The following is a 25349-nucleotide window of genomic DNA, read 5'->3' as shown; positions in this document are numbered from 1 at the left end:
TAAAGGGCTCCACTACCTAAAACAGGTTGGAACCAATCTCTCTCTTGACAGATAAATAAACTTAGGTCCAGAAAAAGTAAGCAAGTTGCTCCAGGTCAGCATTAGTAAGTAAAAGAGCTGGGCTTTGAACCTAGGAGTCCAACTCTAGACAGCCCAGGTACTTAATCAAGACGCTATAAGAGGTCATTAAGACTAAACCAGCATTAATTTAGCATCCATCATGTTCAAGACATGTGTTGGAAAGCAGGGGGAGAATGCAAAAAAACAAACAGAAAAGAAAAAGCTTAGGACTTTGTTACCGTGTTCAGGGAGTTAAGACCAGCGAAAAGATGACCCACAATAAAAGAGTATATTTTTACCTGTTATTGTCTAGCTGCCTCCTCCCCGCACACAACAAACATAAGCTCCAGAGGGCGGGTCTTTGACTTGCTCACCATGGTGTCCGTGGTGCCTAGGGCAGTGCCTGGCTCTCAGCAATTCTCAGTAACAATTTGCACAGTGAATAATGAATGATTGAGCTGTGTAGACGAAGCACGCTGATGGGACAGGGAGGGCAGAGATGGCTTCATGATGTTTGTACTTCACCTTACAGTCCCCTAAGCATATCCACAATCATTACTTCCCCAAATCCTCTCAACCACCAGTGTGGTGGTCAGACAGACAGGTGTTCCTAATTTTCAGGAACATCAAATTCTGGGTGAATCATAATGATAGTCGCCATTCGTTGAACACTCACCCTGTGCCAGGTACCATACTGTTTACTCTATACAGGCTGTTTGATTTCCTCATGGAATCAGTACATTAGAGCCGGAGAATGTGCTGATTCCATGAGTCCGAAACCTGATTTTGCACAGGAGAAAGTGAGTGGCAGAAATGAAATTAGATTAGGTTCTTCTTATTTTGCTCTCCACAATCCACTGGAACCAAAAAAGGGAAGAAAAAGACTCTCTTTTTTCATCAAAAAATGACATACCCATTGCCTATTCCTGCTCAGCAACCCCACCATCCTACCCCCTCATCCCCACTACCACTTGTACACAGACACACACACACACAGCAGAAAGGTTCACCAGAATTTAAAGATGAGGATCATGTTGGTCTATCTGTGGGTCCCCTTACCGCCGTCCTCAGCTAGTGTTCCAACTCAGCACATTTAGTATCCAGGAAAATACCTTCCTTGCTTCCTTAAAGAGGGAAACTGAGATCAAAGAAAGGAACCAGAACAGAGCTCACATGGAAAAATTGAGCCTTAGCAAAAGTTTTGGGATTTCTATAGAGCAATGCAGTGTGGTAGAAAGTCCATGAACCCAGATAGACTTGGATTCAATTTTGAGTTCTACCACTTTAGACTATGTGACTTGAAGCACTTAACCTCTCTAAACCTCAATTGACCCATCTGCTTAAAAATAAAGACTTTTTGTAATAAAGTTCACTCATCCATATTAATTGGAGATCTGGTATAGATTGCTGAAAAGCCTGAAGTATAGAATATCCTTAAAAAGGACTGCCATTTTCTTACTCTTAATGATAACATGATAACAATAGCCAATGTTATTAAGTACTTAACTTGTGTCAGGCATTGTACTAAGAGCTTTACAAGCACAAGCACATTTATGGGGACTTAATTGTCTCAACAGCTGTGGGAGGGGCCATTAATATCATCCCTGATTTATAGATGAGGAAACTGAGACCAGAGAGGTTAAGTGCCTTGCCGGAGGCAACCAGGCTAGTAAATAGAAGAAACACCAAAGCCCCTCCTCTTAACCACCAGGCTTCACAGCCTCCCACGTGTTTGGTAACTAATGGGGCTATGTGAAGGAACAATTAAAACAGGCAGACATTTTGTGTAGATGGATGAATGTTTCTAAAGTGCTTGCAATTTGTTTCTTTAAATGAGATGGTCATGCTCTCTAAAATTGTGTTTCTATTGCTAATTGCTTAACAAGTCGTGAGGAGGATTCTTGTGACAAGCTTAGAACAGCAGGTGGCACCTAGAAAAGACGAAATAACTATTAACTGCCTGACTGATGTGGGTCTGTGGAAAGAGCTTGAGCCTGGTCATCAGAAACACCTGGGTTCAAATCCCACTTATCAGCTGTGTCACCTCGAGGACCTTAATGACCTCTTCTGAGGCTCAGTTTCCACTTCTGTAAAGAGAGAACGGTAACAACCCTGCCTCAAAGTCATTGTGAGGAAGAAACAAGACAAAACCTTCCCATTCTGGGTAATTCACTCACCTTCAGCCACTAATTTACATATGTGACAGTAGCTAGCAAGAAAATGTTCTTGGTATAAAATTACTTTTTTTTTAATTTGTTTGCTTTTGTCACTGTCAATAGACACTTTCCTCTTAGATAATTCAGAAGTCAGCTTCAGCCCAGGCCAGGCCAAACTGTCCCTAATTCTGAATTATCCAAACAGGAATTGATGTAGATTTACTGTATCCAATTCTTTGGACTGGAGAAAGGACCCTGGCTCTAATCAAGACCATCACATGGGTTTAGTTTCAAGGATGTCCCCAACCATGAACCTGTTCACGCTGACCAGTATTTAGCAGACAGAGCACTAAAACGGGAGCAAGGGCACCCAGGATCTGAGCCCATCATTCATCTGCTGTGTGTTCTTAGCAAGTCACTTCTACTATCTGGGGCTCTATTTCCTCCTCTGCAACTGAAGAACATGGAAAAAATCATCCCTAAAGTCCTTTGCAGCTTTCATATGCTGTAACTTTTGTGCCTGAGAAGACCCTAGAAATGAGACGGGATCTCAGCATTTACTGATTTCCTCATCTATAAAATAGGAAAATGAGCATAATAACAGTAAATGAGTCGACACATGCAAAGCCCTTAGAGTAGTGGCTGGCACAGAGCAAGGCTTCAGTAAATGGCAGCTAATAATACTAGTGTGTGCATCAAGAGATCTCCCTCTCTCTCTCTCTGTCTCTGTGTCTGTCTGTCTGTCTGTCTCTCTCTCTCTCTGCTTCTCAACAAGACTGTAACCAATTATCCCACTTTATAAATAAGGACATAGAAGCTCAAAGACATTAAGCAATTTTCCCAACCATCATTCAACAAGTAAATGGGGGTGACCCTGTGACTGTGGTAAAAGCAAGAACCAGCCCCCCAGACAAATCACTCCAACTCATATCTGGTGAAAGGTCACCAATGCCCAGTTCAGATCCACCACCCCAATCATAGGGCGGGTGCTCTCACCTCTTTTGGGGACTATGTGTCAGAGGACCCTTCCCTTCTCAATGAAACACCTTATAAATAACATCCTTCCATGGATAAGAGAGGGAAGATGCAGACCTTAATGCATGAGCAAAAACTTTGAAAGCAACCAAATACACACCCAGTTGTTTCAGATTCTGTCCTAACTGCCCCTCCTCCTGTCCCCAGGGAAGCAGCTTTCAGACCTCTGCAGAGGACCCTTGCCCTGGAGGATGAAGCTCAGGATGCCAGCACAGGAAGAGGTTTTCCACCACTAGTGCTGGTGCTGGCTCTTCTTGAGGGCAAAGGGGGAACCGAGGAGCTCACTCTGGATCAGAGGGCGGTGAGGAGGAGAGAGAGAGAGAGAGACTCAAATTTCCGGAGGCTATTTCAGTTTTCTTTTCCGTTTGTGCCATTTCACATATGATATCAGCCAATGTGTGGCTGCTGTTTTGGAAACTCCCCGTGAGAGGGCCCCCTCTACTGGCCTGACTCCTTATAAAGGGGCAGGCTGAGCTGCAGAGAATCCCTGCAGAGGATCCTGAGACAGTACGTGGATCTCCCACAGCCTCTGCCCACAGGTACCATGAAGGTCTCCGCAGCTGCCCTTGCGGTCATCCTCGCCTCTGCCGCCCTCTGCGCTCCTGCATCCGCCTCCCCATGTAAGTCCAGGTTCTGATCACCACAGCCCCTGGAGTCAGACTCTCAGACTGGCTCACATTTCGCCCTCTTTTCAACAGTAGCGCTTCTACTGTCTGAACCTTGTGATTTACATTCTTATGTACTGCTTTACCCAGATGTCCAGTTGTCGCTGATAGATTTCTAAGCTACTTCATGGCAGGAACCCTCTGGTGAACTTTTCTGTGTCTTCAAGGTCTACACCCTAAGCCCTGTGGGTGCAGAGTGGGGACTGATGCAGGTGATATTAATATTAGTAGGCAAGGGCAGCTCAAGCTGACCTTGAAACACGACTGACTCATGTCTATCACGAGCAGGGTTTCTAAGAAACTTCTCAGCAATTAACTAAAACCCTCCTGGGACAGTCATATTTCCCTCCCTTTCATAGAAGGAAAAAATGGGGCTTGAAAGAGGATAATAAAAGCTAATTAAATGCCTATGGTGGGTCAAGTATTGTGATGATTGCTTTACATATATCATCTTATTTAATACTCGCAACTACTCTTTGAGTAGCATCCTTAACATACAGATGGGGAAACAGAGGCCCAGAGAGGTTAAGTAACTTGCCCAAAGTCACACAGCTAGGAAGTGGGGAAACCCATTTAAATACTCTTAAATACTCCTAATACTCTTAATACCCTTAAATACTCCTAATCTGCCGGGAAATGGCAACTGACACTTCCCAGGGTTATCCTGAATTAATTGACCAGCAAAAAGTCCTCCTTCTCTGTTCAGAGCCCTTCTCACTATGCCCCAGCCAGAGGCTCCCAGGATGCAATATGCATCTTCAGGCCCCCTTAGGGATCCTGGCTGAGCCATGAAGTCTCAGTTTTGGAAGTCTCCCTCAACCCCACCCTAGGTCTCAAAGAAACCAAGTTCTGAATCCATTGAGGATCCTAGGAGGGCAAGAGTGAGGGCAGAGGGCCCAAGACAAGCGAGGAGGAGACCTAGCATATCCTGGGAGCCAAAGGCATGGAGTTATGGTATAGAGGGAAGGATACAAGCTGGGATCAAGGACTAGATGAGCGACTGGGAAGATCCTCTCAGTCCTCTGTTGGAATCCCCACTCCGCCACTGTGTGTCCGTGGCCAAGTGACTTTACCCCTCTGAGCGTCAGTTTCACCAAAGGAAGGTAATAGTCTATTCAAGATAAATCATGTAAAGTACCCAGCACAATACCCAGTGTGCACTGGCAGTGAATACAGGGCTCTCCTTCCTTCCTTCTCCCAGATGCCTCGGACACCACGCCCTGCTGCTTTGCCTACATCTCCCGCCCTCTGCCCCGCGCCCACCTCCAGGAGTATTTCTACACCAGCAGCAAGTGCTCCATCCCAGCAGTCGTGTGAGTCTCAGCCCCGTGGAACCCTCCAGTGGGGTGAGGAAGGGACACCTTTTGTCCCAGGCCCAGTCTGCCCCAGGAGCCCTCTGAGAGGATGCCCTATGCACTCCCACCCGTCCTCCAGCTGCTCAAATATCCAGGGCTCCTCCCTCTCTAGCTTCAGATTCCCCCGCTATCGTGTAAAAGGATTAAACAAGGTATTCCTGGAGGATCCTCCCCACTCTGGACTAGGTGAGGTCTCCCATCTTTACAAATTGACTTTGACTTGAACGTGGTCTGCAGCGCCCCTGCATGGAGAAGATTGACCCAGCCATCCCTTCCCAGTTAAGAACCCCACATTCCCTCATATCCCACACCCAATCAAATCCACCTACAACCTCAGAGCAACTAGGGAGGAGAGGTCAGAGGTCAGGGCCCTAGTTGTAGTCAAGTGTGTAAAAAAAAAAAAAAACCTATATCAATTGGTGAAGAAATAAAATGAGATTCTCCTTTAAATATGCAAGCTAATACATTTGGAAAAATATAATAATCCTTACTCTCTAAGAAGTGCCTACTGTGTGTCAAATGTCTTACATGCATTGTCTTTAAATTTCATCACAACAACCCTGATAGGTATGCATAATTCTCTCCATGTTTCAGATAATGAAACTGAGACCCAGAGAGGTTTGGTGACTTGCCCAAGGTTGCACAGTAAGTGAGGGATGGAGCCTGTCTCTGGAGCCTCCTCTTTCTCTTATAGCAAGGTCAATACTGATAGTTGCTTAAGAAATTGGAGATAACAGAGACTTAAAGAATAAAAATGGAGCAATCATGAAGTTTCCAATATAATGACAAAGTATTTTAATCCAAAAATTCCTGTGACACTGGCAACGTTGTAGGTATTCAGAGTTGGCCTGTGGTTCTGGTGAATCCTTCAAAATATAGTGGTAATATTTAGCACTACTAATTTTATTTCTGAAAACAAATATTTTTCAAAAGAAAAAAAATCCTTCTTTGAGCACTATTATGGGCAGGCAGAGATTAATAAACCACCTCCCAGGGCCAGCCCAGTGGCATAGTGGTTAAGTTCGCGCACTCCGCTTCAGCGGCCCGGGGTTTGCAGGTTTGTATCCTGGGCACAGACCTACACCACTCATCAAGCCATGCTGTGGCAGCGTCCCATATATAAAATAGAGGAAGATGGGCACAGATGTTAGCTCAGGGACAATCTTCCTCAAGCAGAATAAATAAATAATAAACCACCATCCCCGCCTTTATGGGAGTTATAGTCTAATAAGAGAGATGAGACAGACACAGCAATAACTAGAGTACCATGCATAAGAACAGGACAAAAGGAGAAGAGGGGAAACATGTCCAGCTTCAGGGGTTAGGAGAAGGGATTTAGGGGAGGTTTGCTGCAAAGGGTGCTGTTGGAGGTGGGATTGGACTGGCAGAGAAAAGCCTGAGGGACTGCTTATATCAGGCAGAGGGCTGGTCGTCAGGACTCTCCTTCGGTTTATGTGGAGTCTCCATGTAGAAAAGCACTGAGGGCCTTGAGTGTCAACACAATAAAGCAAAAGCACTAGCGCTGTTAAATGTGAAATGAGCTGGAACAGAGAAAGCCTAGAAAATAGGGTCCAGTTAAGAGGCTGTTGTCATTATCCACAGGAGTGGATAAGTGTCGAAGGCTGAACAGTACCTGAAGGGAACAGAAGGGAAGGAAAGACGAGTGAGAAACCTTCAGAGGTGGAATCAGCAAGCCATGGCAGGTGATTTCAGGTCAGGAGCAAAGAAGAGAGAGGGGTTGAGGGCGATGCTGAGGTTTCAACCAAGATGGTTGGAAAAGTGTGGGACCTCCTGAAGTCTTGAGGAAGAGCTGTTTAAAGAAGAGCCAAGGTGCCAGCACGATAGCCCTGTGGAAATGTCCAGCAGGGAGTGCGAGATGAAGGGTTGGTAGCTGAAGAAACAGTATTAGGACTAGAGATATGACATTCTTTTATAGGGGAAAGGGGCCTCCCAATGTAAGAGTGGCAATATAGCATGGTCTTGGTGGGCACTGTCTCCAGAGCTACTCTGCCTTTGGGACTAGCTCTGCCCATTGGAAGCTGCCAGAGCTTGGGCCCATCACTGAACCTCTCTGACCCTCAATTTCTTTCTTTCTTTTTTTTTTTTTGTGAGGAAGATCAGACCTGAGCTAACATCCATGCTAATCCTCCTGTCTTTTTGCTGACGAAGACTGGCTCTGAGCTAACATCTATTGCCAATCCTCCTCCTTTTTTTTTCCCCAAAGCCCCAGTAGATCGTTGTATGTCATAGTTGCACATCCTTCTAGCTGCTGTATGTGGGACACGGCCTCAGCATGGCTGGAGAAGCGGTGTCGGGATCCGAACCCGGGATCTGAACCCGGGCCGCCAATAGCAGAGCATGCGCACTTAACCGCCAAGCCACAGGGCTGGCCCAAGCCTCAATTTCTTCATCTGCAAAGTGGAGTAAAATAGAAGTACTTCCCTCACTGGGTCCAAGTGAGAATAATAAAATGAAAAATAAAACTAGAATATTTCCTGGCACACAGTAGGCGCCTGATAAGTATTAACTTATCATCATGCTCCTCCTCTAAGTGTATTATTATATATACATGGAAGTGACAAGTGAAACTTGTGAATGCAATTTATTCTTTCACTATCTCATTCAATAAACATCCATTAAGTACCTATTGTGTGCCAGACCCAGGGCCACAGACTTGAGAAAGAACACAGAAAAGAAAAGGGCAGCAATTTTGAGCACACCTGCTCCCAAGGGGCAGATAAAGGTGGAGGCTACCACGAGACCGAGCAAGAAGAGAGGTAGGAGGGAAGTCAGGCAAGTAGAGGGTCCCCAAAATGGGGGCAAGAAGAGAAGCTTGGCAAGGAGGGGCTGTTCTCCAGTCTCACAGTTCTGCAGGGAGGAAGAGGAAATGGAGGTCTGAGCAACCCTCACCCCAGATGTTGGTTTCCTGGCCTTTGACTTCCTGGCCACAGGCCGAGGGGCCGAGGAGAGAGGATAGTGAGTCTAGCAAGATTTCCTGTATGACTCCTGGCTCAACAGGGGCAGAAGCTTCTGGATCTGAAGTTTCCTCACCACCCTAAATAAGAAAACAAACACTAGGAGGCACAAGAGCCCAGAATACTCCTTCTCCTCCCTTTCTCTTCTCTGCAAAGGTGGGAGAAAGAGAGGTGGTCAAGCGGCTCTGAGAGAGGCTCAGAAAAGGGGAAGCATCTTCCCCAAGAGCAAACACTATCCATGATAGAGCGAAAAGGAACCAAGAAACCCTCATTCTCACCAGACAACCTAAGCCTTCACTTTGAAAACATGTGGGCTCTAAAAGGTTCAGGGAAACATCCTGAAGGAGAGTCCAAAATGAGAAAGGTCCAAGTAGGCAAGGCTGACCCAAAAGTAACACGTTAATTGGCAGCACTGCTATCCAGGCCCGAGGTCTCCTCTCGATAGAACCAGTCTCCCAGCAAACAGGTGTGGCAGACAGCTGGACTGAGCCCATGACCCACAGCCTTTTATATGTCAAACTTATGTGATCAACACCTGTAGAGATAACACCTCCAGGTCTCATAGGCCTCCACATTCCAGCCAGTTAATTGGTAGAAGTGCTTTGACGTTGCCAATATCTCAGGGCCCTCAACCTCTCTGAGCCACAGGGTCCAGCACCAGGACCTTTGGGTCTCATGTTACCCTGATCCACTCTGAACCAGAGGTCCCACAGCATTCCAATAACACATGTATGGTATTTTTCAAAACTACTTCACACTTACCATTCATTTGAGCTTCATAACAATTGTGCAAAGGAATTATTTCTATCCACATTTTACAGGTAAGCAAATAGACTCAGAGGCCCCGAGTGATTTGCCCGTGGTAATCCAACTAGTAAGTGGTGAAATCAAGACTCCAGTTCATGTCCTTTCATTCAGCCACACATGCATAGATGTATTTATTTGTTGAGTGTCTACCCTGTGCCAGGCACTGTGTTATCTAAAGCCAAATCACATATTTGTTTTACCACTTCTTGTCTCCCACTTATTCGGCCATGACTCAGCTCCTAGAGGACACCTCTTTTTCTCTCCATCTTGAGCACCCAGCACAGGGTCTGAAACAGGGGAAGTGCTGAGAAAAGGCTAGCGGTTAACCAGCTTAACCCCGGGCTCCTCAGGCCCCATATCACCTTAGCTCTCCAGGCTGCACGTGTTTGTTTGTGGGTTAAAATGCACACAGATCTGCTTCTGGCTTGGAGCTCTCTGACCCAACAGAAGAGGAAATGTCCTTTTCTTAAAAGCCACAAATACAATCTTATGGATCTCCAAAAATGACCCACCCAGTACCATCATCATTTCCCCTTGTACCTCAATCTGCCTCCTCCTCAAAACTGGCTGTCCCTGCGCTGACCAGGTCTCACTTCTTCTCCTCTCCCACAGCTTTGTCACCCGAAAGAAACGCCAGGTGTGTGCCAACCCAGAGAAGAAATGGGTGCGGGAGTACATCAACTCTTTCGAGATGAGCTAGGATGGAGGGCACCTCAAACCTGAACTTGTGCAAACTTTCCTATTGCTTCTTGCTCTCGTCCTAACCTGCTTGGGAGGCTGCCCCCCAACCCCCTACTCCCACCCGCTCCTTGGAGGGCACAGATTCCACCACACAGCAGCAGTTATAAAAGCCTCCCCCATCTAAAGCCTCCAAGAGCTCCTGAGGCTCTGCCTTCCTGCTCAGACTTCCTCTAGGCTCTGAGCTTCAGACCCCTCAGCTTGGCCATGGCTCTGTGATCAAGAAAGAAGTCAGCGTGCCTCTGGAGGTGAAGAAGGGGGGAAGACTGGGCTCCTGTGGAAACGTCCCATGGCCAAAGCTCCCATCTTGGCTCCTCACTGGGAAGGGCTAACTGGCAAATATGAGAAATCAGCTTTGCATTAAAATTCTCAAGGCAATTACAAAGCTGGCTCCTGTTTGATTTTCTCCTCAGGAACCCTTCTTCCTCATGAGCATTAAGCACACAGGGGTCCAGTGCTTGTACACATCTGGTGTCCACTCTAGATTTGGGAGCTGTGGCCCTGCGCAGTGAGCAGGGCTGGGAGCACAAGCTCTCTGAGAAGGGTCCTGGGCAGGACAGAGGAGGTAAAGTAACTAGTGGCTTATCCACTCAGTGGGGAAACAACAGTCACTACATCCCTACCCCCAAATCCCCAAGAGTTTATCTCACTCCCTGCCACAGCACCTCCCAGTTTCCTTACACCGTGTTTGGCCCGTCCACCCACTCTGATCCCCTTCCACGCTAGCCCACCCTACACTGTATCCCCAGTGGGTTTCTTTAACACCACTCTTGCTCCTGGAATGGGACTTAATGGCAATCCCCAATGTCTCAGTTCTTTCAAATAAAGAGAATGAGGTATTTTGTGGTTTTCTACGACTACACCAGCACCTTTAAGGTGGGAGTATTCCAACCTTCCCATCTATGTGTCCCTTCATATGAACATATATTGACAATATATATCATCACAATTATAGCTAGCATTAACTGAGAGCCATGTGCCAGGCATTGTCAGCCCCTTACGTTCATCATCCTTCATCCTCACAACCCTTTGGGGTAGCTAGTATTATTAACACTGTTTACAGTTGGGAAAACTCTTGGCAGAAGAGGGAAATAACTTGCCTGAAGCCCCAAAGCAAAAAAAAAAAAAAAAAATGGAAAAGAAAAATAGGGGAGACAGTTTACAATTGACATTTAAACCCACCAGGTCTAATGCCACAGCCCGTGGGTTTTTTTTTTTCCATCTTTAATTTGCAAAATTTCAAACCTACAGAAATTTGCAAGAATACACCCATATACTGTTCATCTACATTCAAATGTTAACATTTTACCACATTTGTTTTATCTATGTGAATATGTGTGTGTGTATATATAATATACATGGTTGGTATATATATATTTTTTCTGAATTTGAGAGTAAGTTGCAGATGTGAAAACACTTCACCCCTAAAAGTTTCAGTATGTATCTCCTAATAACAAGGACGTTCTCCATAACCACAAACTGAGTAGCGCACTCAGGAAACTTAACACTGACACAATATTATTTTCTAATCCACAATCCATGATCAAATCCCCACAATTGTCCCAATTACTATTTTTTTAAATCCAAGATCCAATTAAGTACACATATTGAATTCAGCTGTCATGTCCTCTTAGTGTCCTTTAACAGACTTTTTTTGTCTTTAAGTACATTGATATTTTTTAGGAGTTCAGATCAGATTTTTGTAGAATTTTTCCTAATTTGAATTTGCCTCATTGTTTCCTCATAATGAGATTAATGTTAAACATTTTTGGCAGGAAATACCACATGAGTGACGCTGTCTTTCTCCGTGCAGCACATCAGGGCACAAGATGTCAGTTTACTGGTGGTGATGTTAAGTCTGATGACTTGGTGGCCCATGTTTTCTTGCTACGGTGAGCTGCCTGCTGTGTGCCAGGTACTATCCTAGTCTTTGGTGGGGGGTGCTAGGGGTGGAATAGAGAGGTGAATGAGCCACAAGCCACAATATTTACTTTTAGCAGTTCACAGTCCAGTGAGGAAGGACCTATGAACAGATTCAACACGTGATAAACAATTAAAGCAGGTGTACAAAGGCTGTGGTCACATTGTAGGGTAGGGGGATTACACCACTGAATGGGGTGAGGCAGGGTGCCTGGGGGAGAAAAGAGACTGAGAGATGAGATAACATTTAAATGGAGTTTGAAAGATTTGAGAAATAGTTTAACAGGTAGAAAAGGAAATGAAAGGCTTGATAGGTAGAGGGAACAGCATATGCAAAAGTAGAAGGTATGAACGGCAGCTCCTTACCACACAGATAAGAGTTCCATCTCTTGCTGCCAAGGAGGGAGGTGTGTGTGTGTGTATAAAAGGGCTTTCCCAACCCTGCCATTTTCCTGATGACTAATCCTAAGAACAAGCCCTGCTCCTAACATGGGCTTACGTGAGCTTGACAGTTCACCATAGGCTTTGACTTTCTTTTCGATTATGCCTAACCACAGCCCCTCTAGTTAGCCAGACAGATATGACTTTCCCACTTCTCAGATGAGGAAACTGAAGCTCCCAGAAGTAAAGGGACCAGCTCAATCCACAGACCAGTAGGTATCAGGGCTGGGGCTCAAGAATGGAACTGGAGTGTTCTATTCACCTAGGAGATCTGGTTGCTCAGCACTTTGAAGCTTCTGTCTCCAAAAGCCCAGACACCTCACCAGTCCCTCTTGTGCCACAGAGGACAGGTGTCCCCAGGCTCCACTGCCCCAGCGTCCCTGTACTCCCCCCACACCCAGCTTCCCTCTGGCCCCACCAGGAGGAGAAGAGGACGGCCTACGAAAAATCAGTCAATATCTTGGACTTTTCCAGATTGATGTACAAGTACCCATGGCTGGACTATCCAGAAAGGACCAAAGGTGAGGCTGGAATGGACAGGGACAGAGTCAGGGGCTGGGGCCTGAGAAGGAAAGCTCGCTGACTCCCACTCCCAGGCAGGGGTGTGGGTGAGTTCTGCAAATCCATAGGAGGAGTCAGGGCAGAGCCTTGGACACTCCGATGGCTCCCCATAGCCCTCAAGGTGAGTCTCCAGGGCCCTCTAAGGGGGGACATCTGTGTGTCGCCCCAGCTTCTGCTTCCACATCTGCACCCTGCTCTCTACCCAACTCTCACACCTCCAAGTCTTTGCATAAGTTGTTCCCCATGCCTAATGCTCTCCCCCTTATCTGTCTAACCCCTATTTGGACTGAAGACTCCGCTTGTGTATAATCTCCTCTGGGAAACCTTCCCTGATCCTCCCAGCCAGGTTAGGAGCCCCTCATCTGTAGCACCTGTGCCTTTATCTATCTTCACGTTTGCTTCCCTTTGTTGATCACTAGTAACAGTTCTGTCTCAGCAGCTAGACCAGTGGTCCTCAAAGTGTGTTCCCAGGACCAGCAGCATCAGTATCTTGTTCGAAACGCAAATTCTCAGACTCCCACACCCCAGAACTACTTAATCAAGACTCTGGGGATGAGTCCCAGAAATCTGTGTTTTAATAAGCTCTCCAGGTAATTCTAATGCACACTCAAGTTTGAGAACCACCAGACAAGATAATGGTTTTCACCATTAGCTGCGCATTAGAATCCTCTGGGGAGCTTTCTAAACTACCTAGGCCCCTCCCTCAGAGAATTTGATTCAATTAGTCTGATGTAGGGCTGAGGCATATTTCAAGTTCTCCCCCATAATTCTAATATGCAGCCAAGTTTGTGAACCACTCTGCTAGACCAGTGTTTCTCAAACTTCAATGTGCATAGGAATCTTGTTAAAATGAAGATCCTGATTTAGTAGGCCTGGGGTGGAGCCCAAGATTCTGCATTTCCAAGAGGCTCCCAGGCTATGGAAATCCTGCTGTTCCGCAAGATTCCAGGAATCTATGAGCCCCTTAAGGACAGGAATTATGCCTTATTTACCTCCCTGGTGCCTGGTACTAGTGTTCACTAAATGCTGAACAAATGAATGCCACCTTTGTAACTGCTATCTCATCTGTAGCACACAACTCCGAAAAGCCATGGCTCCTGTTCACCTGTCCTTGTCGTGCTATCAGGTAAGACTCCTAACTTTTGCCATCCGGGGAATTTTGTTGAAGTAGGAGGGGTAGCAGACTGTCCCTTCCCATTAAGGCCAGTTCACAGAACCCTGACACTCACCCCTGGGGCTGCCACTAACCCTGTGTGACCTTGGACAAGTCACTTTCCCTCCCTGAGCCACAGGAGCTTCCTCTGTCACAGGCCAACCCCTGCCCGGCTCCCTTTGTAGAGTTGCTATGAGACAATATCTACAAGGCCTGGGCTATGCAGGCAGCGCTTAATAGTGAGTCATTTTTATTAATTAACACAGGGATCCTCAGAGTTGTCAGATAAAATACAGGATGCCCAATTAAATTTGAATTTCAGATAAAGAATGAATAATTTTTTAGTATAAATATGTCACAAATATTGCATTCATTATCTGAAACCTAAATTTAACTGAACGTCCTGCTTTTTATTTGCTTGGTTTTGACTAAATCTGACAACCCTACTCATTGTGAGTCAATGCTCTGTTTTCTGAAATCATGACAATCACTTGAGAACTCTTATTATGATCTTCTCAGTCACCAAATCGGGAACCCCCGGCTGAAGCCCCTCTTCCTCGTTGCTCAGAGATCTGTTGTAAAGACAAGAAGACTTGAGAAGAGACAGGAATGAATCCTAGCCAAATCTGCAGATAAAGCCCCGGCCCATGCAAAACCCTCCACTACAATCAGAGCTGCAGTTTCACAATTTAAGAGAGCGATGACTTGAAGACATCCTGTTTTTCCAACTAAACTGTTAAGTTCCATGAGGGCAGGGATGACAACTGCATCCTCAGCACCTAGCACAGTGCTTGGCACATAGTAGGTGCTCAATAAATCCCTGTTGAGGGCCTGAATGAATGAGCAGTAGCCTGTCTTTTCCCCCTCGTTACTGCACATCTCCCTCACCCCTTGCCTTTTCATCTCCTGGCCCAGGTGACCTTTTCAAAGTGCTTTGAGATCCTCAACTAACCAAACTGTGTACTCAGATTGATTTACAGATCAACAATGGCTTCACAATCTTTATTTCATTTGTTCTTCACAACAACCTTTGGAAGGGTATAGAACAAGGATTATTAGCTCCATTTTGCAGATGTGAAGACTGAGATCTTGGTGGGGTGAAATAACTTGCCCAAGTCACACAGTGGGTTAGAAGGTAGCTCAGAGAGGCTGAAGGGCATCTTGCTCACCTAGTCCCTTCTCACCGTGGCCCTTCTCCTGGCTGAGGAATATCCCCTGTGACTGCTCTGCCACTCACATCACCCAGAAGCCAAAGGAAGAGATTCCCCCAAGTCCAGAGCGCTGGAGGCAGCATCCGAGCAAGCCAAACTCGGTATGTTACTGCTACTTCAAGAAGCCTGAGATCTGCATGCACTGGCACACCCTGTATGATCAGCGACAGGAATGGGAGGCCCAGAAGATGTTGCAGAAAATGCGAGATCACCCTAGGTGTGCTCTGCCCCTCCTTATTCTCCATATCCTCCACACCTTCTAGGAACGAGAGGAAGGAGGGGGTGAGGCAGGGGGCAGGGCAAGTCAGCCTACAGATCCCAGAGAGGACCCTGGGGTTTGGAGGCTCATCTGTCTTCCTCTGGTCCCATCAGAGCTGGGCTCAGGACCAGGGGCACAGGAGAGTTTGTGAAGCAAGGAGGGAGGGAACAAGGGAACCAAGACTGCCTGTGCAATTTCTCACACAGGTACATCAAAGAGGGTACCCCCATCCAAAAATTCCATCTCCCAACGAGCAAGTTGACTATAAAATCTCAGGTGGCACCCAAGGCCTTAGACCCTACTGGGGACCCCTTGAAGTGGCAAAGATTAAAGGTCAGGAACCATGATGGGAGGGATAATGGGGAGACTTTCTCCCTGTGGGTGCCTTACCTTGGGCTCACACCATCCTTCAGCCTTCAGTCCCTGCCTGCAAAAATGGAGGGAAGGGAGGAAAGGGATTGGGTTGGATGAGCTCCTTTCAGTTTGAAGTTCTACAACTGTATTTATATCCCTGTCTTCTTTCCACTGGCTCCCTTTGATGGGCAGGAACTCACAAGCAGCCTGAAATCTCCCAGAGAGGATGAGCAGTTCTATGCAGCACAGGTGAGAAGTGGCAGGGGTGGAGGAGCGTGCTTACAGGTAGGAGTTGGCTAAGCCAGAGAGTAGGAAGATGCTTGAGGTGGAGGGTGAGGGTGGGATGGTATTCCAAGAACAAACTCCAGCTGTTCCAGAGGATGGTAACTCCTGAGGGTGATGTCCAAGGTCTTTTCCCTTTCCTCTACCCTTATTCCTGCAGGCTCTAGGGTGCCTGGGCGTCGGTGACAAGTTTGTCATGGAGGCACTATGGCAGGTGGTGAGTCTGGGGCTGCATGGAGTTCAGGAGAAGAGGACACAGGGTCAGAGGTGTCTAGAGCATGGGCACATGGGCACAGACAAGGCTCACCAGAGAGCAAGGACAATGGGTCAGATCCAACGAGGAGAGGGCTGCCAGTGTGCAGCATGTCCCCATTTCATGCCCTTGGCTTCTCTGAAGGGCAGCTTTGATCTAAAAGGATGGGGAAGGGGGAATCTGTAGATCCCTTGGTCTAACAGAAAAGATGCTCAACTGAAAAGCCAGGAGAGAACTGGCACTGAGTTCATTCTCTGACTTAACTGAATCAATGCCCCACACTTATAGGCCAATTTATAAAGGGGAACATGCATTCTTAGCCATAATCTCATTTAAATCTTACAATGCTAGGAATAGGTAGTAGTATCTGCATTTTTCTAATGAGAAATGGAAGCTCTGAGAGGCCAAGTGACTTGCCCCAAGGTCATGTGGCTACTAGATACCAGACAGGGATTTGAACAAAAGTCTCACTCCCAAGTTGTGTTCCTTACATTGCAACATCCTGCCTGTACTCTGTGTTTGAGCATAGACAGGTCATTCTCTAGGCCTCCGTGTCCTCATCTGTAAAATGAAAAGCTGAGATGATTCTTAAAGCTCTGACATTCCACCACCTTAGGCATGTTTCCACTACTTGCCTCTTAAATCAGGCCCAAACCGGTCCAGAGAAAGTGAAGTATGAGGCCTGTCGAACCCTTGCCATCCTAGGTGAGTATGTCCTCTCCCTGGATGGGGAGTAGGGACAGGTGAGCAAGGAGGCAGTGCAGCCATTTTCCCCTTTGGGTCAGGACAGAAGGAAGTGAGAGCATTTGGCAGGGTCTGGGAACTATCTTAGGTACTGTTGGGCAGAGAGAGGATGGTGGGGTGAAAAGGGAGAAGAGATTGGAGGGAGGGAGAGAGACGGTTTCTGGAATTGCAGTCAGGCTCAGCCAGTTGCCGTGGTATCCTGGGAGGACAGGCAATACCCTGGGACCTAGTACTTGGAACTTCTGTCTTGAGGGCACAGTGGAATCAAATGGATCCTGGCAGAAAGGAGCAGCCCTTGAGGCTCTGCCTTGACCTGAGGACCCTCCCTGTCCAGGTTGCCTGAATAAGCACGTGATCCAGGCTCTCATCGAGCAGTTGAAGGGGCAAAATGAGGGGCAAATGATGGATACTCTGACAGGACTGCGAGTGGCTCTGAACTCCTGGGCTGCTGTCCCCAAAGACAAGGTGATTGGGAGGAAAGTTGGTCACTGGGGCAAGGTAGGATAAGGTAATTGATGGTGTTGGCTGGGGGTTAGGTCAGGGAGAAGCTCCTAGCTTTGAAGGGGGAAGACATGGTCCTTGTGGAGCTCCCCATGGAACAGGTTCCCTGAATAGAAGCACTGGCATAGCCCTTACTAGACATACAACTTCTGAAAAGCCAGCATTCAGCCAGCTTGTCCGTCTCTAAAATGGAGATTACCTTATAACATTGTTGATAAGATTAAATGAGATAACGTACGTAAAGCACCTAGTTCAATGCCTGTGTTCTTTAAATGGTAATCATCATCATTATTATCATCCCTAAAATAACCTATTAAAGGAAAACCTCTGTCAAGGGGACAGGGACCAAGAGAGTCTATTGACACTACTCAAGTTTTTTCCCTTTGAGGGTCCTCTTACTTTGACTCCTTCACTGCTCCATATAAAATAGAATTCATCATTCATCCATTTACTCAACAAACATATATTAAACAGCCGTCATGTGCCAGGCACTGTCCTAGGCCCTTGGGATACACCTGTGAACCAAACAGGCAAAGATCCTTGCTCTTGTGGAGCTTACATTCTAGTGGGGGGAGACATATAATAACCAATAAACTTAATTATACAGTATGTTTGAAGTGACAAGTACAATGGAAAAATTATGTAGCAGGGTGAGGGTGATCAGGCATGCCAAGTGGGGATCAGGATGGGTTGCAATTTTAAACATGGAAGAGAGGGAAGGCCTCATTTAGAAGGTGTCATTTGAGCAAAGAGATGAAGAAGGTGAGGGGGTTAGCCTTGTAGATATCTGAGAGTAGATTCTCTCAGCAGAAGGACCAATCAATGCAAATGCCCTAAGGCAGGAGCATGCTTGGCATGGTCAAGGAACAGCAAGGAGACCAGTGTGGCTGAAGTGGAGTGGAAATAGAGAAAGCAGTAGGAAATGAAGTTAGGTCAAAGAAGTTAATAGAAGACTAGATCATATGTGGCCTTCTGGACAATTTTAAGTACTTGGGCTTTTACTCTGAGTGGAATAGGGAGCCATTGGAAATTTGTAAGCAAAGCAGTGACATGATCTAACGTAGATTTCAAAAGGTTCACTCTGACTGGTATGTTGAGAAAAGACAGGAGGCTGGGGTGGGGGCAGCAAGTGTGGAAGCAGAGAAACCAATTAGGGGCTACAGAAGCAATCCTGGTGACATATAGCGGTGGCTTGGACCAAGGTGGTTGCAGTAGGGTTCGTAAGAAGTTATTAAATTCCAGATATATTGTAAAAGTAACCTCTTTTGGGGTTGAATGTGAGCTACAAAAGACAATGTGGAGACAACGATGCAGCCAAAGTGGCCTCGCAACTTAAAGGATGGAGCTGTCATCAACTAAGATGGAGAACACCGCAGGTGGAACAGATTTGGAGGTATTATCAGACGTCCAGTTTTGGACAGGTTATGTTTGAGATGTCTGTTGGACCTCCAAGGGAGACAGAAAATAGACAGTTGGATATACAATTTGGAGTTTAGAAAAGAAGTCTGAACTAGAGAAAGAAATTTATGAGTTGTCGGCATATAGAGAGCATTTAATGTCATTCAACTAGAGAAGATCACTAAGAAAAGAACCAAGAATCCAGCCTTGGGGCACCCCAATGTTAAGAGGTCAGGGAGAACAGGAAGAACCAGTAAATACTGATAAGTGGCCAATAGGCAGGAAGACAACCTGTGGTATTCTGAAAATCAAGTGAAGAACATATGTCAAGGAAAGGATACAAATCAACTGTATCAAATAATATAAGGACTGAGAATTGATACATGGATTTAAAACGTGGGACTCATTGATTATCTTAACAAGAACCATTTTGGTGGGGTGGTGGGGGTGAAGGCCTGACTGGAGTGGGTGTAAGAGAGAATGGGAGGGGCTGACCCCATGGCTTAGCGGTTAAGCGCGCGTGCTCCGCTACTGGCGGCCCGGGTTCGGATCCTGGGCGTGCACCGATGCACTGCTTCTCTGGCCACGCTGAGGCCGCATCCCACATACAGCAACTAGAAGGCTGTGCAACTATGACATACAACTATCTACTGGGGCTTTGGGGAAGAAGAAAAAGGAGGAGGATTGGCAATAGATGTTAGCTCAGAGCCGGTCTTCCTCAGCAAAAAGAGGAGGCTTAGCATGGATATTAGCTAAGGGCTGATCTTCCTCACAAATAAATAAATAAAACTGTTAAAAAAAAAAAAAAAGAGAGAGAGAGAGAATGGGAGGAAGGAAATTAGAGACAGCAAGAATGGACAGCTTTCCAAGTTTTGCTGGAAAGGGTTACAGTTGGCACCAGGGGTGAATTCTAGAAAAAAGAAAAATAACAGCATGTTTCTATGCTGAAGGTTAATGATCCAGTACTTAGAAAAATGATAATTCTGAAGAGAGTGGGAAGAGTTGTGCAGCAATGTTCTTGAGTAGGTGAGAAGGGATGAGATCTAACACACAAATGGAGAGATTGACTTTAGATAGATGGTCACAGTCCATAGCAACAAGTGGAAAGGAAGAACATATGGGTGCAGGTCTTAAAGTTGGATAGAAGTGGTGGTCAGGGTCTCTGGAACTTCTTTTCTAGTTGCTTTTGTTTGCTCAGTAAAGTAGGAAGCAAGGTCATCAGCTGAGAGTAAGAAAGGAGGAAGAAATACTAGAGGTTCCAGAGGAAAGTTGTGAACTAGGAGATGAGAAAGAGAATTGTCCGGAGAAAAACGGTATGACTACCAGGCAGCATTAAGGGTCTACATGAGGTTTGTGTTCATACATTTAAAGCAAGATCAGTCATTGTGACTGTGTGTTTTTCTCCAGTAAGTGCAGGCATAGAGTAAGTGGAGACTTGAGTAAGGCAGGGAAATGATTACAGTGGGACCATGGAATTTAAGCTGAGTAAAAAGGAAGGCGAGGAGCAGTAAAAAGGTGCTCAATGGGTTGTTAGTCCTTGTGGAGTCCAACAATTGTTGGCACTGGGACGTGAGCTGGAAAGATAGGAGGTGATGGTTAGAGAGTGGGATCCATGAAATGGAGATCATGGAGAAGTTGCAGTAATGAGGAATGATAAAGTTTCTCTATGGGAATTAGTGGCTGACAGAGAGTGGAAAATAAGGTTATTGGAGGAGAGGAGTTGGAGTCAGGTATATTTCTTTAAATGCCAGGAATTAAGACAGCAGAAGTGTTAAAGAGAGTAACAATGATCCATCCACAAGATAAAGTCACACAGAAATGAGGGGAATGTGACCTAGGAACAAGTAGATAGCAAAAATAAGGGGAAGAGGGTAAAATAATCTGATGACACAAGATTCATTTTAGGGAGGAGGGAGAATGCTCTGGAAGCAGTAATGAATTGCCCTCTTAACAAATCCTGGCTGAAGACATAGTCCTCCTGTCCATTTCACCTCCTGTCTCCCTCTCAGAGGACTCAAGTGGGGAATGAAGAGAAGTTGGTGCCTGTGCTGCAGATGCTGATAAAGAAGTCATCAAATGACGCAGCCGTGGAGGCAGCCCTGTGCTTGGGTTTCCTGAGGCCCTGCAGTAACATAGCCCGAGAGTTCTTGCTGCAGTCCCTGTGCCAAGGACCCAAGACCCAGAGGATGAAGGTGTGAGGGGCAGGAGGCTGGGCTCCCTGGGGAGCACCGGGGAAACAGAGGCCAGCACTGACTTCGGTGGGTCTGGACTCTGTCAGCCTCATTACAGAGAAAAGAAGCCTCAGCAGGGAGCACTGCAGGGTCCTCTGTGTGTGTGTGGATATGTATATACATGAGCATGGGGTCATGTGAACATAAGTGTACACCATGTGTCTGTGTATATTTGATTTATATGGTGTTCATTTACGTATATGCACATACATGCACACATGAACTCGTGCTCTCAAGAGGCCAAGAGGCAGAAGGACTGCACCTATTCCCTATGAGTTCTAGGCTCAGCCCTCAAGTCTGCCTGGCCATCCAGATGCCTCTAGGCCATGTACACCCCACCTCACCCTGACCACCCCTCACAGGCACTTAGGATGCTGGTCAAGATGATGCGTGTGCACTCAGCCACAGTCATCAAGGCCATCCTAGACCAGCTGTGCTATTCCACTGTCCTTGAGGTAAGCAATAGGGCTGCCTAGTACCCTTCCTTTTCCGGCACTAAGACACGGTTGGGGGATGAGGAAGGGAGTCTGTCCTTTATGCCTCCCTCACCCCTGCCCTCAGCACCGCTTTGAAGCCACTCAGATGCTTAAGACCATTGGGCTGGAACAGATCCAGGCACAGGGGCTGGAGGGACTCACCTTTGACTTGCTCAGGAGGAAGACGTATAATGAACCCTTCCTCGTAAGTGAGGCCAAAGCTCCCAAGCCCAGACAGCCCAAACCTGTCTCCTCTCCCTTCTCCCATCTCTCCTGTCTTGGCTCCCACCACACTGCCCCCCAAAGTATCAACTTCACTCTAACCCACTTCCCGTTCCCCTAATGCAAACCCATTTTTTTAAGCCACTTTGCCTTTGCTCAGGCAGTTCTCTCAGCTTAAAATGTCCTAAGTCATTCCCCCTCCTCTACAAGGTGAAAAACTGCCTCATGCTAATGACTCCTACTGGTAAGTAACTTTTCTCTCCTTATGCCTATTAAGATACGATTGCTCCTTCAAGACACGTCCAAACACCACCTCCTACAGGGAGATTTCCTAAATCACCACAATCAACCCTGCCTTCCTGTGTTCCCTTGTTTTTATCTTTATTAGCTTATTACAAAACCAGCCACAGAACTTCTAAAGGCATTTTTCTAAAACATAAGTCAAATTGTGTCTCACCTCTGCATAGAACTTTTCAGCAGCTCCCCTGCGCTCAGGATGGCTTACATTGCCCTTCACCACTCAAGACCTGCTTAGCTCTCTAGCCTCATCTCTCATCAATCTTCTCCTCAGAGCCACACACTAGCTCTGCTTAAGATGACCCTGTCCTGATTTATACCTGTTGTCCCAGCGTAATTACTCAAGGCGCCCCACTCTGAAGAGTCCTAGTTTGGTCACCTAGCTAAACTCAACTATTTTCTGTTTCCTAACCTCTCTGTGCTCTCTCTTGTCTCCAGGCTTTTATGTATGCTCTCCTCTCTGCCGGGAAAATCACCCCGCCCTCCGCCTGGTTAACTCCCACTCTCCCTTCAGGTTTCAGCTGAGGCATCACCTCCTCCAGGAAGTCTTTCTGGTACCCAGACTGAGTCAGGAGACCCTCCTATGTGCACTCTACACTTAATCCCGTTGTAACACTTACTACAGTAGTGTAATTGCCTATTCATTTGTCTGCTTCCCCCACCAGACCATGAGCTAGCTCCTCAAGGCAAGGACCATATGCAACACAAAGCAAATGTTTAATAAAGCTTTGTGAAGCACCTAAAAAAGGTTTGTGAATCCCCTAAGGATACACCCTTGCATTCCTTCTCTCTGTTGTCCCACTTTATTTTCTCTTCAGGCTGTGAGGCAGGCGGTAGCTGAAACTGTGGAAGAGCTCAAGATGAAGCGTGCGATGATGAACTTGGTGGAGGCGTGAGTGGCTTGGGTTGGGAACTGCCAGGGCCAAATCGTAGGCTGTGGGAAGAGGGCAGAAGGTCAGAAAGAGCTGAGAACCTGCTGCCAGTTCTCAGCTCTCCCTGGCTGGTGCCCCGGCCAAGTCACTGACACCTGGGTTTTCGTCTGTAAAAAGGGGCTGATAAGACGTACCCCTCAGGCTTACTATAAAGCTCAAATTAAGATAAGGACATGAAAGGGACTTGTAAAAGGTAAAGTTCTGGACAAATGCAAGACGTGATTGTCATTTCGTGCCTCCTGGCAAATTGTAGTACCTGCCTTTCCTCTCCCAGCCCCTTTCCTGACCCAAGAAACAAGAGGGGGAAATTAATGAAATCAGCATCCCTCATCAGCCTTATTCCCAGCTCACTCTGAGCTGTAAGAAGAAAGAACCAGCCTTCCTCCCTCTACCCCTTAATTGGACCACAACACACTCACTCCCTTCTACACAGGCAATTGATGAACTCAAATGCCACTGCACGCCAGGAAGCAGTCATCTCTTTGGTAAGGCCAGCTCTCCTTCTCTGACCAGATGTGGTGATGGCGGGGGGAGTAGGCAATTGAGCAGAGTTACTGAGGGGAAGAAAGGGCTGTAAAGTTTGGGGAGGTTGTTTGCTTGTTTATTTTAGAATTCCAGGTCTACCAGGAGTTCAGGGTAACCTTTTCTTCAGGATTGGAGGTGAGTGGGATAAGGGACAGGAGATGGGCGTGAGGAGCATTGCTTAGGTATTGCAGAAATTGTCTTGACTCTTCCTCGTGAATACTGTGCAATGGAATCCAATGCAGTGGCTTCAAAAGGCAAAGAAAGGGACAGCTCAGCTAGGAAGCTGTATCTCCCCCTCTCTCCAGGCCACAGGGTCATAACAAGAGGACTAGAATGGAAAAGAGCATAGATGGGGCATCTTCCTGGGGCTGGCTACTTAGGCACTCTCATTCTGCCTCTGCCAGGGCGTCCTGGGGATCCGAAGCCCACAAGTATTCCACTTGCTCCTGGACATGCTAGATGCGGAAAAGAACCAGCCCTTGAAGAAGAGTGTAAGGCATTCCTGCTCACCTCTTCCTCTTAACCCCTCCTCCAAGCCTCTCCCACCCATCCTCACCACTTGCTCTTTGTCAAGAGGGAGGAGACACTGTCCCTTGAACTCATTCCTTGGGGCCACGGTGGCCTCTGGCCAGAGTTCCTCTTCCCTGGGGTACCCCCACCCCTCCCAGCCTCAGCCTTAAGTGAGCCAGCCATAGAGCCTTTGTTTCAATGCAGCTACAAGAAACATTAATTCTTTTGGCTTCAATTGATCCCTGGATCCAAAACAAGCTGAAGAACAAGGTTCTCTTTGTATGCGAGGCACCAAGGACCAACGAGAAGGCAGAGCCTACAAGGTTCCGAAAAGAGCCTGTGAAACCAGAAGAGTTAAATATCCAAGACTTGCAACTTGCACAGCTGAACCCATTTGCTGCAAAGTCTAGCACAACGTCAGACCAACAGAATAAGTCGAGTGCCCAGAAAGGGTCTGCCTTCTACCTCACCTCTGCCTTCCACCTCACCTCTGCCTTCCCACCCTGTTTCCCTAAACCACTAAAACAGTCACAGGCCACAGGGCCCTGGACACCGGCAATCAGGAGACAGCTCCAGATCCTTGCTAAAACCTCCAAATAGGTCAGTTCTTTAGGCCCAGCCCCTACTCTCTCCCTGAGGATGCTTCTTAGGCTCCCCTGAGAAAACAATCTATATTTACCCTCCATGAATAAAGGAATGTCACTCTCCCTACCACTGCAGTTCCCTTCATCAGAGGCTGCACTGAAACACAGGTCTCCTCACTCCTGGTTGAGTGTTCCTTCCACTCAGCCCCACGTCCCTTTCATGAGGAGAAAGAGAGAAGAACAGAGCCAAAGCTGTTCTGCCTGGATGGCAAGCCTGCCTCCCTAAATCAAGTCCTTGTCTACGCCTAGAATTTGATAACATAGCTAGAGAGTTGAGCCTCTGCCCAAGAGGGGACTGCTGAGGAGAAAATCTTGGCAAGCTTGGCTCTTGGACCATTTCCTCATACTAACTTGACCCACCCCCCACTTCTATCTATCTAGTTCTTTTTATCCCCACTACCAGTTCATTGAATCTCATCACTAATCTCAACACTAAGCTCTTGACTTCCCTGCATTCTGTTAGCCTGTATCCCTATCAGCACTCCCTTTAATTTTTAATTCCAACTCAGCCTGGACTCCATCCATCAATCACTATACTTATCATTCTCATACCTCCAATATCATCTCTCTGACTAGTAAAATCCCTAACTCTAAATCAGATTGCCTCTGTTCCTACCACCAAGTTGCTGACTAAAGCTGGAGAA

General features: G+C 46.7%; 2 protein-coding genes across 2 annotated transcripts; both read left to right on the top strand.

Annotated features, from left to right (window-relative positions):
• The first annotated feature begins 3717 nt into the window (after positions 1-3717).
• Positions 3718-10176, top strand: CCL5 (C-C motif chemokine ligand 5). The gene is made up of 3 exons (XM_004434850.3): positions 3718-3871; positions 5118-5229; positions 9666-10176. The coding sequence occupies exons 1-3, from the start codon at positions 3796-3798 to the stop codon at positions 9751-9753; spliced, it is 276 nt and encodes a 91-aa protein (XP_004434907.1). The 5' UTR covers positions 3718-3795; the 3' UTR covers positions 9754-10176.
• A 446-nt stretch (positions 10177-10622) lies between these two features.
• On the top strand, positions 10623-25031 carry HEATR9 (HEAT repeat containing 9). The gene is made up of 16 exons (XM_004434903.3): positions 10623-10667; positions 12574-12673; positions 13790-13839; positions 15113-15294; positions 15543-15669; positions 15883-15939; positions 16133-16189; positions 16873-16930; positions 17304-17434; positions 20878-21060; positions 21462-21554; positions 21661-21780; positions 22913-22986; positions 23460-23511; positions 23956-24042; positions 24266-25031. The coding sequence occupies exons 1-16, from the start codon at positions 10623-10625 to the stop codon at positions 24659-24661; spliced, it is 1812 nt and encodes a 603-aa protein (XP_004434960.3). The 3' UTR covers positions 24662-25031.
• The last annotated feature ends 318 nt before the right edge of the window (positions 25032-25349 follow it).

Source organism: Ceratotherium simum, chromosome 16, assembly GCF_057802395.1.
Source record: "Ceratotherium simum simum isolate JZ-2026a chromosome 16, ASM5780239v1, whole genome shotgun sequence".
In the NCBI taxonomy this organism is placed as follows: Eukaryota; Metazoa; Chordata; class Mammalia; order Perissodactyla; family Rhinocerotidae; genus Ceratotherium; species Ceratotherium simum.
The sequence above is the reverse complement of the archived record's forward strand: the minus strand, read 5'-3'. Positions and strand labels throughout refer to the sequence as shown.